Source organism: Crotalus tigris, unplaced genomic scaffold (assembly GCF_016545835.1).
Source record: "Crotalus tigris isolate CLP2741 ecotype Arizona unplaced genomic scaffold, ASM1654583v1 scf7180000017975.10810073628:1450386, whole genome shotgun sequence".
Lineage (NCBI taxonomy): Eukaryota > Metazoa > Chordata > Lepidosauria > Squamata > Viperidae > Crotalus > Crotalus tigris.
Window position 1 is genome coordinate 13,067 of NW_024096754.1, and position 11,044 is coordinate 24,110.

General features: G+C 51.5%; 2 protein-coding genes across 2 annotated transcripts; both read right to left on the reverse strand.

Annotated features, from left to right (window-relative positions):
- Positions 1-1,032: 1,032 nt before the first annotated feature.
- ATP6V1FNB (ATP6V1F neighbor) lies at positions 1,033-3,217 on the reverse strand. Its single transcript, XM_039345788.1, has 2 exons — positions 2,746-3,217; positions 1,033-1,177 (listed from the first exon to the last, which is right to left on the reverse strand). The coding sequence occupies exons 1-2, from the start codon at positions 3,215-3,217 to the stop codon at positions 1,068-1,070; spliced, it is 582 nt and encodes a 193-aa protein (XP_039201722.1). The 3' UTR covers positions 1,033-1,067.
- Positions 3,218-4,716: 1,499 nt separating this feature from the next.
- Positions 4,717-9,059, reverse strand: ATP6V1F (ATPase H+ transporting V1 subunit F). Its single transcript, XM_039345697.1, has 2 exons — positions 8,852-9,059; positions 4,717-6,576 (listed from the first exon to the last, which is right to left on the reverse strand). The coding sequence occupies exons 1-2, from the start codon at positions 9,007-9,009 to the stop codon at positions 6,375-6,377; spliced, it is 360 nt and encodes a 119-aa protein (XP_039201631.1). The 5' UTR covers positions 9,010-9,059; the 3' UTR covers positions 4,717-6,374.
- Between the last annotated feature and the right edge of the window lie 1,985 nt (positions 9,060-11,044).

The following is an 11,044-nucleotide window of genomic DNA, read 5'->3' on the forward strand; positions in this document are numbered from 1 at the left end:
TTACAACTGCGCTGAAAAAAAAAGGTGACTTAGGATCCTTTACGTCTGTCACAGTGTCCCCTGTGGTCACGGGATCAAAATTCAGACGCTTGGCAACCGACTCACATTTATGACGGTGGGGAGTCATGTGATCCCCGTTTTGCAACCTTCTGACGAGGCTAAGTCCACGGGGGAAAGTAGGGTTCGCTTAACGATCGTGTGACTACAACTGCTGCGATTTACTTCACAGGAAGGAAGGTTGTAAAATGGAGCAAAACTCACTTCACTGTCCCACTTAGCGACAGAAACTGTGGGCTCAATTGTGGTCATAGGTCGAGGACTTCCTGTCACGCCCCCACCCCCCAATAATGTTTGTACTGCCGTTGTCTAACAATGCAACGGCCCACGGAACGAAACCCTGGAAGACGAGTTTTGAATCCCGTCTTAACAGTCTACATCTGGAGACCCTAGTACAGTGGTTCTCAACCTGTGGGTCAGGACCCCATTTGGGGTCGAACGGCCATTTCACGGGGGTCGCCAAACAACGCAGTCCGCCATTTTTTCCCCCTTTTCCTTAGCTGTGCTACTCCCTTTTATTCTATTGGCTTTTGAAAGCCAATAGAATAGACTCTCTTGAATAGAGTCTAGTTCTATTGGCTTTCAAAAGCCAACAGGAATGGTCCAGGCTGTCTCTGCCCTGCTGAGCCCGCCAAAAGTCCCAGTCTGCAAACGGTGCTGCACCCGTTGAGTAGTCCTCGACTTACGACCGGTTGAGTAGTCCTCGACTTACGACCGGTTGGGGGTCGCGGCATTAAATAGGTTGAGAACCACTGCCCTAGTAGGATGACACTACCCCCCCTGGGGCCAGAATCCTCCTGGCCTAGGAGGACGGTTGTTAAGCGAGTCACGCACCTCCCCAAGAGGACAAGAGAGAGCTACGCGACGCCCTTCTCTCCATTGTCCAAACCTGCCCTGCCTTGGATGGATGGTTCTAGAACAGATCATCCTGACGCCACCTTAGATGCTGGCCAAGGAAGGAGACGGGCACCAAAGTAATCCAATAGTCTTGGTTTCTGTGGAACTGGCACTCAGAGGGCCACATCGCGAGGATGCAGCAGAGAGAAGGCGCCGTTCTTTCGGAAGAAGCTGTCGGTGCGGGTCTTGGCTGTGGGGGCCACGTGGAAGGCGGCCATTTTCCCTGGAAGACACAACGGAGATATGACGGGAGACAAAGAAGACAAGGCAGCCGTGTGGCCCCTTTGAGGGGAAAGTCCTTCCCAAAAGCGGGCCTGAGAGACCTGAGGTCAGTGGTTCTCAACCTTTTTAATGCTGCAACCCCCCCCCAACCGGTCGTAAGCCGAGGACTACTCAACAGGTCGTAAGTCGAGGACTACTCAACCGGTTGTAAGTCGAGGACTACTCAACTGGCGCAGCATCGTTTGCAGACTGGGACTTTTGGCGGGCTCAGCAGGGCAGAGACAGCCTGGACAATTCCTATTGGCTTTGGAAAGCCAATAGAATTAGACTCTATTCAAGAGAGTCTCTTCTATTGGCTTTCAAAAGCCAATAGAATAAAAGGGAGCAGCACAGCTAAGGAAAAGGGGGGAAAAATGGTGGACTGTGTTGTTTGGCGACCCCCGTGAAATGGTCGTTCGACCCCAAATGGGGTCCCGACCCACAGGTTGAGAACCACTGCCTTAGGTGGACAGGGCTAGGAGAAGACCAAGGAGAGGCTTATAGAATCGTGGGACCTCGGAGGTCTTCTAGGCCAACCCCCTGCTCAAGGCAGGAAGGTAGCAGGCATGTCAAACTGGCGATGTCGTGCGACGTATTGGAGCTTTTTCGCCATGGCCGGCAATGGGGTGGGCGCGGCTCCAGTATGATGGAACTGTCCCGCGGGCCAGCACTTTGACACCCCTGCCCTATACCATTTCAACAAGTGGCTGCCCAGTCTCTTCTTAAAAGTGTTGGCGCACCCATAACGTCTGGAGGCAAGCAGTTCCACTGGTTGATTTCTCCTGAGTTCCAGGTTGCTTCTCTCCTTGATGAGTTTCCATCCGTTGCTTCTTGTCCTGCCTTCAGGGGCTTTGGAGAAGAGGTTGAACCCTCCCCTTCTTTGGGGCAGCCCCTCAAATACTGGAACGCTGCTATCATGTCCCTCCTACTCCTTCTTTTCATTAAACTACTAGACCTACCCAATTCTTCGTATGTTTTAGCCTCCAGTCCCCTAACCATCTTTGTTGCTCTTCTCTGTACTCTTTCTAGAGTCTCAACATCTTTTTTACTTCGTGGTGACCAAAACTGGATGCAGCATTCCAAGTGTGGCCTTCCCAAGGCCTTGTAAAGCGGTATTAACCCTTCACGTGATCTCGATTCTATCCCTCTGTGAATACAGCCTAGCACTGTGTTGGCTTTTTTGGCAGCTGCCACACACGGCTGGCTCCGATTTAAGTGATCGTCCACTAGGACTGCGCGATCCCTCTCCCAGTTGCTACTGTTGAGCAAGGTACCCCCTACTCTGTACAAGCACATTTGGTTTTTCTAAATGTAGAACCTTAATTTTTTTTCCCCATTAAATTTCATTTTGTGAGCCACATACCCCGTTCGACCTCTGTGCGTTTGGTGTTTCCTGCCCAAAGTCCGGATCGTGTTTTTCGCACCACTGGCCTGCATTTTGGTTGCCTCCGGACAGATCCTCCCCACAGTCCACTTGCATGCATCCCCGTAGGCGCCCTCCCCATCCTTCCTGCCCACCCACCCACTCACCCATCTGCCAGCCGTAGGTGAAGTTGGTGGTGATGGGGAAGGTGTACTTCTCCTCCGGCGCGACGAGAAGGCGCATCTTCAAGTAGCGGTAACGTCCCTCGTCCTCGTGGGAGATTCCCTGATACAGAAGGTTGCGCACTTCGCGAGGAGCCGGCTTCATCTCCATCTCCAAAAGGGCCGTGTCCAGTCCGGTCAGGTCACGTTCCCGGGCCAGCAGCTGGACCAGCTTGGGCGGGGGTGGAGGGAGGGGTGGAGGGGGAGAGCTGGGTTTGACCGGGGGCGGGGGGCGGATGGAGGGCAGGCGGAGGGTGGTGTCCTCGGCCTTCTTGCGCCGTTCCCGTAGGCTCTCCTGCTTGGCTTTGACCAGGGCCCCGTACTTCTGGTGCCAGGCGAAGCGTAGCATGATCTCTTTCTGATATTCTTCCTTCCAGAAGTTCTGCTGAAGCGTGTCCATGTTGAGCGGACGCGCCATGGCTGAGCGGGACGAGAAGGTAGCCCTGCCCGGCTACCCACGAGACTTATCTGACCGGGACCGCAGATGCCAGCTTCCCTTCTTAAGCCCTCTTCTCGTAGCGGCATAGAGACAAGCTCCCGGGTGGTCTTCCTTTCAGCTGTAAGGGTGGGAGTGCGATGTTCTGGATGGACTACAGGGGTGGCCATCAAATTGGGTGAGCTGCTGCTACTTCACAGCTGCAAGCACAGCCTCTTGTGAGGTCACCTTGCCCTGTCCTCCTCCAGGAGGGAGAGGAAAGAGGCAGGCCACCCTGAGAATCTCAACCAGGAGGGCCCAAAACCATGGCCTCCCCATCATCAGTGGTCCCTTGAATTGGCTCAGGCCATTTTCCACTGTTGGTAGCCGAGCCAAGCCTTTGTCTGGAGGGATACAGGGTCTCCTGGTAGAGCAGGAGGTTGGATTAGGTGGTCTCCGAGGTCCCTTCCAATCCTGTTATTCTATGTTCTAAACCAGGGACCCTCCACGCCTGTCAGGTTTATGGCCTTTGACTCCTAGAAATCCTCAGCCAGCAGGGTCTCCAAACTTGGCAACTTTTAAGAAGGAAGGAAGGAAGGAAGGAAGGAAGGAAGGAAGGAAGGAAGGAAGGAAGGAAGAAAGGAGGGAGGGAAGGAAGGAAGGAAGGAAAGAGGGAGGGAGGGAGGAAGGAAGAAAGGAAGGAAGGAAGGAAGGAAGGAAGGAAGGAAGGAAGGAAGGAAGGAAGGAAGGAAGGAAGGAAAAAAAGGAAAGGGAAAGAAAGGAGCAAAAGAAAGAAGGAAAGGAAGGAAAATGTGCTTAAAATAAATAAAAATTTATTTTGAAGAAAAAAGGAAAGAAAGAAAAAGAAAGAGAAAGGAAGGAAGGAAGGAAGGAAGGAAGGAAAATGTGCTTAAAATAAATGAAAATTTATTTTGAAGAAAAAAGGAAAGGAAGGAAGGAAGGAAGGAAGGAAGGAAGGAAGGAAGGAAGGAAGGAAGGAAGGAAGGAAGGAAGGAAGGAAGGAAAGAAAGAAAGAAAGAAAGAAAGAAGAAAGAAAGAAAGAAAGAAAGAAAGAAAGAAAGAAAGAAAGAAAGAAACCCTTCACCTAGATCCCTGAATGATTCAGATAGCTTATGAATTGAACTAATCAAGAAAACCGCATCAATGCTTGAGGTCTGAATTGCGTTGTCATGTAAGGCCACAGTGAACCACAAACCACGAGAAATCGTACCAACCCAAGAACACAGACCGAGTCGCCCATTTCAGCACGAGAGGCTGGTTGGCAGACAGCAGCCAGGAAGTGACCCACCAGCGCGTGCAAGGATTGGCACCCTCCACTTCCCCATGGGGGGGAGAGATTGCAGGGAAAGAGTGAGCCCACAACCGGCCAGGGCTGAAAAGAGCTTGCTGAGTCAGAGACACAAAATGCAGGGGAGAAAGAGAACCATCTTTCATCTGAATCGCCTCCCACTTCACCCAAGTTGAGCACGCCGAGACCAAAATCAAAGAGAAATCAGTTTTATTAAATTCTTCCAGCCGACAGACCAAGTTGCTTCCATTAACAGACAAGGTTGCTTCCAAGACACCAGACATTGCAACTGCTAGTAGATATCACTCTGTAGGCAGCGTAGGGTTGAAAAAGAGGATCGGACTCTTCCAGTTTGGGGGCCTAGACCCCCCAGACACCCCCCAGATGAGCCATGTGAAGCCCCTAAGCCAGGGTTTCTCAACTCGGCCACTTTAAGAGGCGTGGACTTCAACTCCCAGAATTCCCCAGCCAGCCTTGAAATCCACACATCTGAAAGTGGGCTGACATTGAGAACACTAAATTGGATTGTGCAACGTCAACCGTGGCCACTTGGAAGACGTATGGACTTCAACTCCCAGAATTCCCTAGCCAGCCATGCTTAAGAACCCTGCTGCCTAGGGAATTCTGGGAGTTGAAGTCCCGCATCTTCAAGTGGCTAAAGTTGAGAAATACCAACTTGGATTGTGGAATTTCAACCTTAACCACTTGAAGATGTATGGACGACAACTCCCAGAATCCCCCAGCCAGCCACATTCAGAATTCCTGCTGGCTGAGGAATTCTGGGAGTTGAAGTCCACACTCACCCATCTTCAAGCAGCCAAGGCTGGGAAACCAGGAGCCAGGCTGAAGAAGACTCAAAATGGTTCATCGGAGGAGAACTTCCTTCTAGCCAACCCACGGTCAAGGGGACAACCTCGGTCCTTGGAAGGGAGGCAAAACTTTGGAACAATTTTCATCTGGATTGTAAATCCTCTGGGAGACAGATGTTTGGGTATTGCACTAGGAAACAGACAGACAGACCAGCTTCTCCAAGGCATCAAGCCAGGATATCCCAGCTTAACTTCAAACCCATTTGGGGGGTTCCATCCTCAAGGAAAGGGCTTAAATAGCAGGAAGTAGGAGGACAGGGAGAAGAAACAGAGAACTTGGGCTGAAGTACCGCTAAATCAGGGGCCTTCAAACTTGGCCCTCTGATGACTTGTGGACTTCAACTCCCAGAATTCCTCAGCCAGGCACGTGTATGCTGGGAGTTGAAGTCCACAAGTCATCAAAGGGCCAAGTTTGAAGACCCCTGTTCTAGATCTGTGTTGAGGAGCATAACTGCTGGTGAAGAACAAGGATCAAAGTAGGACATGGAAAGGCAACCAGGACAATTCTGGCCCCAGAGAAATATGGGGGACGCAACCTGGGTCCCATGGAGAAAATGGAGAGGGAGGTGTCTTCTCCAAAGCACCCCAGATGAAAGGGAAGTGGGCACCACACCACCAGCGTTGAAGTCCACCCATCTTACGAGGTTGAGAAACCCCAGATTGGATGGTGGAACCTCACGCTCCATCTTGGCCACTGGAAGACCTGTGGACGTCAAACTCCCAGAATCCCCCAGCCAGCCGCGCTTAGAACCAGGGTTCTTCCGTGGTTCCTGACTCCAATGAGGTCAACGGGAGGGGAGGAACAGCAGCCTGGACGCTCAAAAGGGCCGAAGGAGAAGTCTCCAACGCAGACGCGTTCCTCCGCACGACGAGGAGCGGAAGGTGAAGAACCGGAAGGCAACACGAGGAGAGGCAGAGGAAGAGGTGACCACCGCGAAGTAGTAGAAGTCGGCCCGGGTCGGGAGTGGACTCTCCAGGCCACCTACCGCAGGTCTTCGGCAGTGAACATGCCCTTGGCCCGGCGTAGGATGGAGTCCTTGGAGGCGTCGTAGGGGTGCTCCTTGGACGGGATCTCCAGCACGGCGGGCAACGACTTGGTGTGCGCGTCAATGACGTGGCGGATCATCTCCGCGATGAACTGGTTGATGAGGACGATGCCGATGTCCTCGCGGGCCAGGAAGCCCCTGCAGGCGGAGGGGAAGTGGGACGGAGGAGTTACAAGGGGTCTGGCTCTTGGGGGCTTCCCCCACCGCTGCTACTGGGGCTGCCCTTACTACTGGGGTTCCCACTGGGGCAACTCCTCCAGCTCCCTGGGGTTCCACCTTCTATTACTGGGGCTCCCTCTACTACTAGAGCGACTACTAGGGCTCCCTCTACTACTGGAGCTACCATTGGGGCTCCCTTTACTATTGGGGCTACTACTGGAGCTCCATCTACTATTGGGGCTACTCCATCAGCTCTTTGGGGCTCCCCCTACTACCGGGGCTACTACTGGGACTCCACAAACTCCTTGGGGCTCCACCTACTACTGGGGCTATTGGGGCTTCCTCTACTACTAGGGCAATTACTAGGGCTCCCTCTACTCCTGGGCTACTATTGAGACTTCCTCTACTACTAGGGCAATTACTGGGCTCCCTCTAATACTGGAGCTACCACTGGGGCTCCCTTTACTATTGGGGCTACTCCATTAGCTCTTTGGGGCTCCCCCTACTACCGGGGCTACTACTGGGACTCCACAAACTCCTTGGGGCTCCACCTACTATTACTGGGGCTAATATTGGGGCTTCCTCTACTACTAGGGCAATTACTAGGACTCCCTCTACTATTGGGGCTACTACTGACGCTTCCTCTACTACTGTACTAGGGCTCCCTCAAGGTGACTCTTGGCGGCTTACAGATGATGGGAACAAAACATAATAAACAAGATTAAAAGGAACCAAAGATAGACTTTATCTACAGGAAGAAAACACCATAAATATTATTCTGGGAAGCAGCTGTCGAGTTCACACAGCAGCAGAATGTTCCCAAAACAATTCAGTCTTTTTCAACCTCAGCCACTTTAAGATGTGTGGACTACAACTCCCGGAGTTCTCCAGCCACCACATCTTAAAGTGGCTGAGATTGAGAGACCGTGATTTAATTATTGATTCCGAACTTAAAGCAGGATACCCTCACCACCCAGACTTCCTCCGAAGAGCAAATGAGGAATTTCCCGAATTGGGGAAATATTTTCTTCCGGGGGGAAAACTACTCAACAGGCACAAACGCCGGGCAGGGACCGAATCCTGCTCCCTCAAGGTCACGGAGGACAAGGGCAGGTCCTTCCCAGGCAACCCGACCTGCAAAAAGCAGCCAACGCTGGACTTTTTGTGTTTGTGGGCAAACAAAGCACCAGCTGAGTCCAAGGCCTTCTCAGATTTTGCAAAGGTGACTACAGGATCATGCTGGCCAGTTCTAACCATGACCAGCAAGCCCAACAGGGAGGAAATTTAAGGGTGGGGATTGCACAGAAACCCCCTGGATGAGGAATTCTGGGAGTTGAAGTCCACCAGTCATCAAAAGGCCAAGTTGGAAGACCCCTGTCTTAAAACTAACAAACAAAATGGAGGCTGGCTGAGGAATTCTGGGAGTTGAAGTCCACAAGTCATCAAAGGGCCAAGTTTGAAAACAAAATGGAGGCTGGCTGAGGAATTCTGGGAGTTGAAGTCCACCAGTCATCAAAGGGCCCAGTTTGAAGACCCCTGCTCTAATTGACTTACAATGGTCTTTTAGGGACTGTTCAAAGTTACACCGGCACTGAAAAATGTGACTGTTTTTCACACTTACGCCCGTTGCAGCATCCCCGTAGATGCACGATCAAAGTAGGCAACTGACTCATACTTACGACAGTCACAGCATCCTGGGGTCGTGTGATTCCCCTTTTTGCCACCTTCTGACGAGCCAAGTGAATGGGGAAGCCAGATTCACTTAACAACCAGGTGACTAACTTAACTGCAGTGATCCACTTAACGACGGAAACAAAGGTCGTAAAACAGGGCAAATTTCATTTAACCGTCTGGTTGGGCTGGATTGTGGTCGTAATGCAAGGATTACCTACATCTAGGAACGGCTTTTCCTCTTTTTACTCAATCCATCATTTCTTCCCATTTAGTTCCTTTCTCTTCTCCCCATTAAAATAACCTCCATTAAACAAGCATTGCTTCCCCCCCCGGCCTGGAATGGTTTAGCCTCACATTTTCTGCGATGCCCCCTCAGAAGAGTAGGTGGTCTCTTCCGCCCTGCCGGTTTACATTGGCTTGGTTTCATCCCAACTCCCCCCATGACAGGCAATGGTCCCTTCCCAAACGCAGCGCCCCCTCCCCCGTTTTCAGAGCGCAATGGTCCTTCCCTTGCCGTTTCCCGGGCAACCTCCTCCCGGCTCTTCTCCCTCCTTCGCCACCCCCCCTCCTCCTTCCTCACCGAAAGGCCTCCTCGATCTCGGCCAGCGCCGTTTCCTTCTCCACCACGAGGAAGTTCGGGCGCCGGTGCTTGTCCAGCTCCCCCACGCCGCCCAGCAGAAACCCGGTCACCGTGTCCTCGTCGCCCAGGACGGCGATCAGCTTCCCCCGGCCCGCCATAATCGCGCCAAAGAGGTGGAACAGCAAAAGCAGCTGACTTTCCTCTCGCGCAGGCGCTGTAGTAAGCTTATAGCGCGCCGAGACGCGCAAGCGCAGTGTCCGAAGGAACGTGTTCCTGCCTCGGCGCATGCGTCGTGAAAAAGAAGCCGCCTCCATACCCATTGAGATCATAGAGATAGGAGGTAAAGAGTGTTCGAGGGGCAATGCGTTCTTACCTCAGCGCATGCGTCGTTGAAAAGAAACACCTATGAAGCCATCAGAATTGTAGAGATAGGAAAATAAAGATGTATTTGTGGCTGTGGATGTACGGGTTCCGCGGATGCCTTTCTTTTTTTCTCTCCATTAATTATTTTGCAAGGATTGGAACAATCAGCCCGTTTGTTCTTCATCATTATCATCATACGAGGGGATTGGACAGCCATTTGTCTAAAAATGGTGTAGGGTCTTCTGCTTGGGTGGGGAGAGGGGGTTGGACTAGATGACCTACAAGGTCCCTTCCAACTCTGTTATCCTATTATTCTAAACCAAGCTGGCAGGAACAGGCAACACCTCAGAAGACAGGCTTAAGATAAAGAAGGTTCTTGACAGACTTGAACCCGGGGCCCTACCTAACAAAATGAACGTCAGTGATGAAGAAAATAAGGTTTTACAATTAGGCAAGACAAGCCAAATGCAAAGGTAGAGTAGTAGTATAGGTGGTACCTAGCTCAATAGCAATAGCTGCAAGAGGGACATCGGAAGTCCTAGTGGACCATGGACCATCCCTTAAATAGGAGTCAGCCGTGTGCGGCAGCAGCCAAAAAGGCCAACACAATGCTGGGCTGCATCGACAGAAGGATAGAATAAAGATCAGGTAAAGTGTTAGTACTGCTTTATAAGGCCTTGGTAAGACCACACTTGGAATACAGCATCCAGGTTTGGTCACCAAAAGGAGGTGGAGGTGGAGGAGGACTTAGTGCTCCCCCAGTTTGGTTATTTTCTTGCAGATGTTTCATGACCCAACTAGGTAACATCATCTAGAGATGGTAGAAGGTATGCAGAGAGAAGGAGAGGGGGGAGGAGGAGAAGGAGGAGAGGAAGAAGAAGGAGGATTGTGGAGTCCTTGGTGCTCTCTGAGCTTGGTGGCTTTTTTTGCAGAAGTTTCATGACCCAACTAGGTAACATCATCTAGAACTGATAGAAGGTATGCAGAGAGGAAGAGGGGGGAAGAAGGAATAAGGGTCCTTGATGCTCTCTGAGCTTGGTGGTTTTCTTGCAGACATTTCATGACCCAACTAGGTAACAACATCAGTGCTAAACAGGAAGGTTTTTTGCAGAGAGGAGGAGGAAGAGGACTGTGGGGGAGGGTCCTTGTGCTCTCTGAGCTTGGCTGTTTTCTTGCAGACGTTTCATGACCCAAGTAGGGAACATCATCAGTGCTAGAAGGAGAGTGAGGTTTGTGGAGAGGAGGAGCAGGAGGAAGAAGCACTGTGGGATCCTTGGTGCTCTCTGAGCTGGGTAGCTTTCTTGTAGACGTTGCATGACCCAACTAGATAACATCATCAGTGCTAGAAGGGAGGAGGGGCTGCGGAGAGGAGGAGGAGGAGGAAGAGGAGTTGGGGAGGGAAGGAAGAGGAGGAGGTGAGGAAGAGGAGAAGGACGACTGTGGGATCTTTGGTGCTCTCTGAGCTTGGTTGTTTTCTTGCAGACATGTCATGACCCAACTAGGTAACATCATCAGGGCTAGAAGGGAGTGGAAAGGAGGAAGGAAGGAAGGAAGGAAGGGAGGAAGGAAGGGAGGGAGGAAGGGAGGGAACTGTGGGTCCCTGGTGCTCTCTGAGCTTGGTGGTTTTCTTGCAGACATTTCATGACCCAACTAGATAACATCATCAGTGCTAAAAACCGACCAATCACCAATGGTTGGAAAAGGAGCCTAAGGGAAAAAATTTGGGGGGGGGACCCTGTACTCTCCCTCCCCCTCCCAAACCAACAGTAAGGCAAAAAAAAAAAAAAAAACCAGGAGGCTGATTTTTAAAAGCAAGTAAACTTTATTGCT

Bases quoted from the DNA above. Each gene is read 5' to 3' on its own strand.
- ATP6V1FNB (XM_039345788.1), bottom strand. From the start codon at position 3,217: ATGGCGCGTCCGCTCAACATGGACACGCTTCAGCAGAACTTCTGGAAG. The intron at 1,178-2,745 runs GTGAGTGGGTGG...TGTGTCTTCCAG, and splicing joins CACCTACGGCTGGCAGATGG to GGAAAATGGCCGCCTTCCAC.
- ATP6V1F (XM_039345697.1), bottom strand. From the start codon at position 9,009: ATGGCGGGCCGGGGGAAGCTGATCGCCGTCCTGGGCGACGAGGACACG. The intron at 6,577-8,851 runs GTGAGGAAGGAG...CTCCGCCTGCAG, and splicing joins GAGATCGAGGAGGCCTTTCG to GGGCTTCCTGGCCCGCGAGG.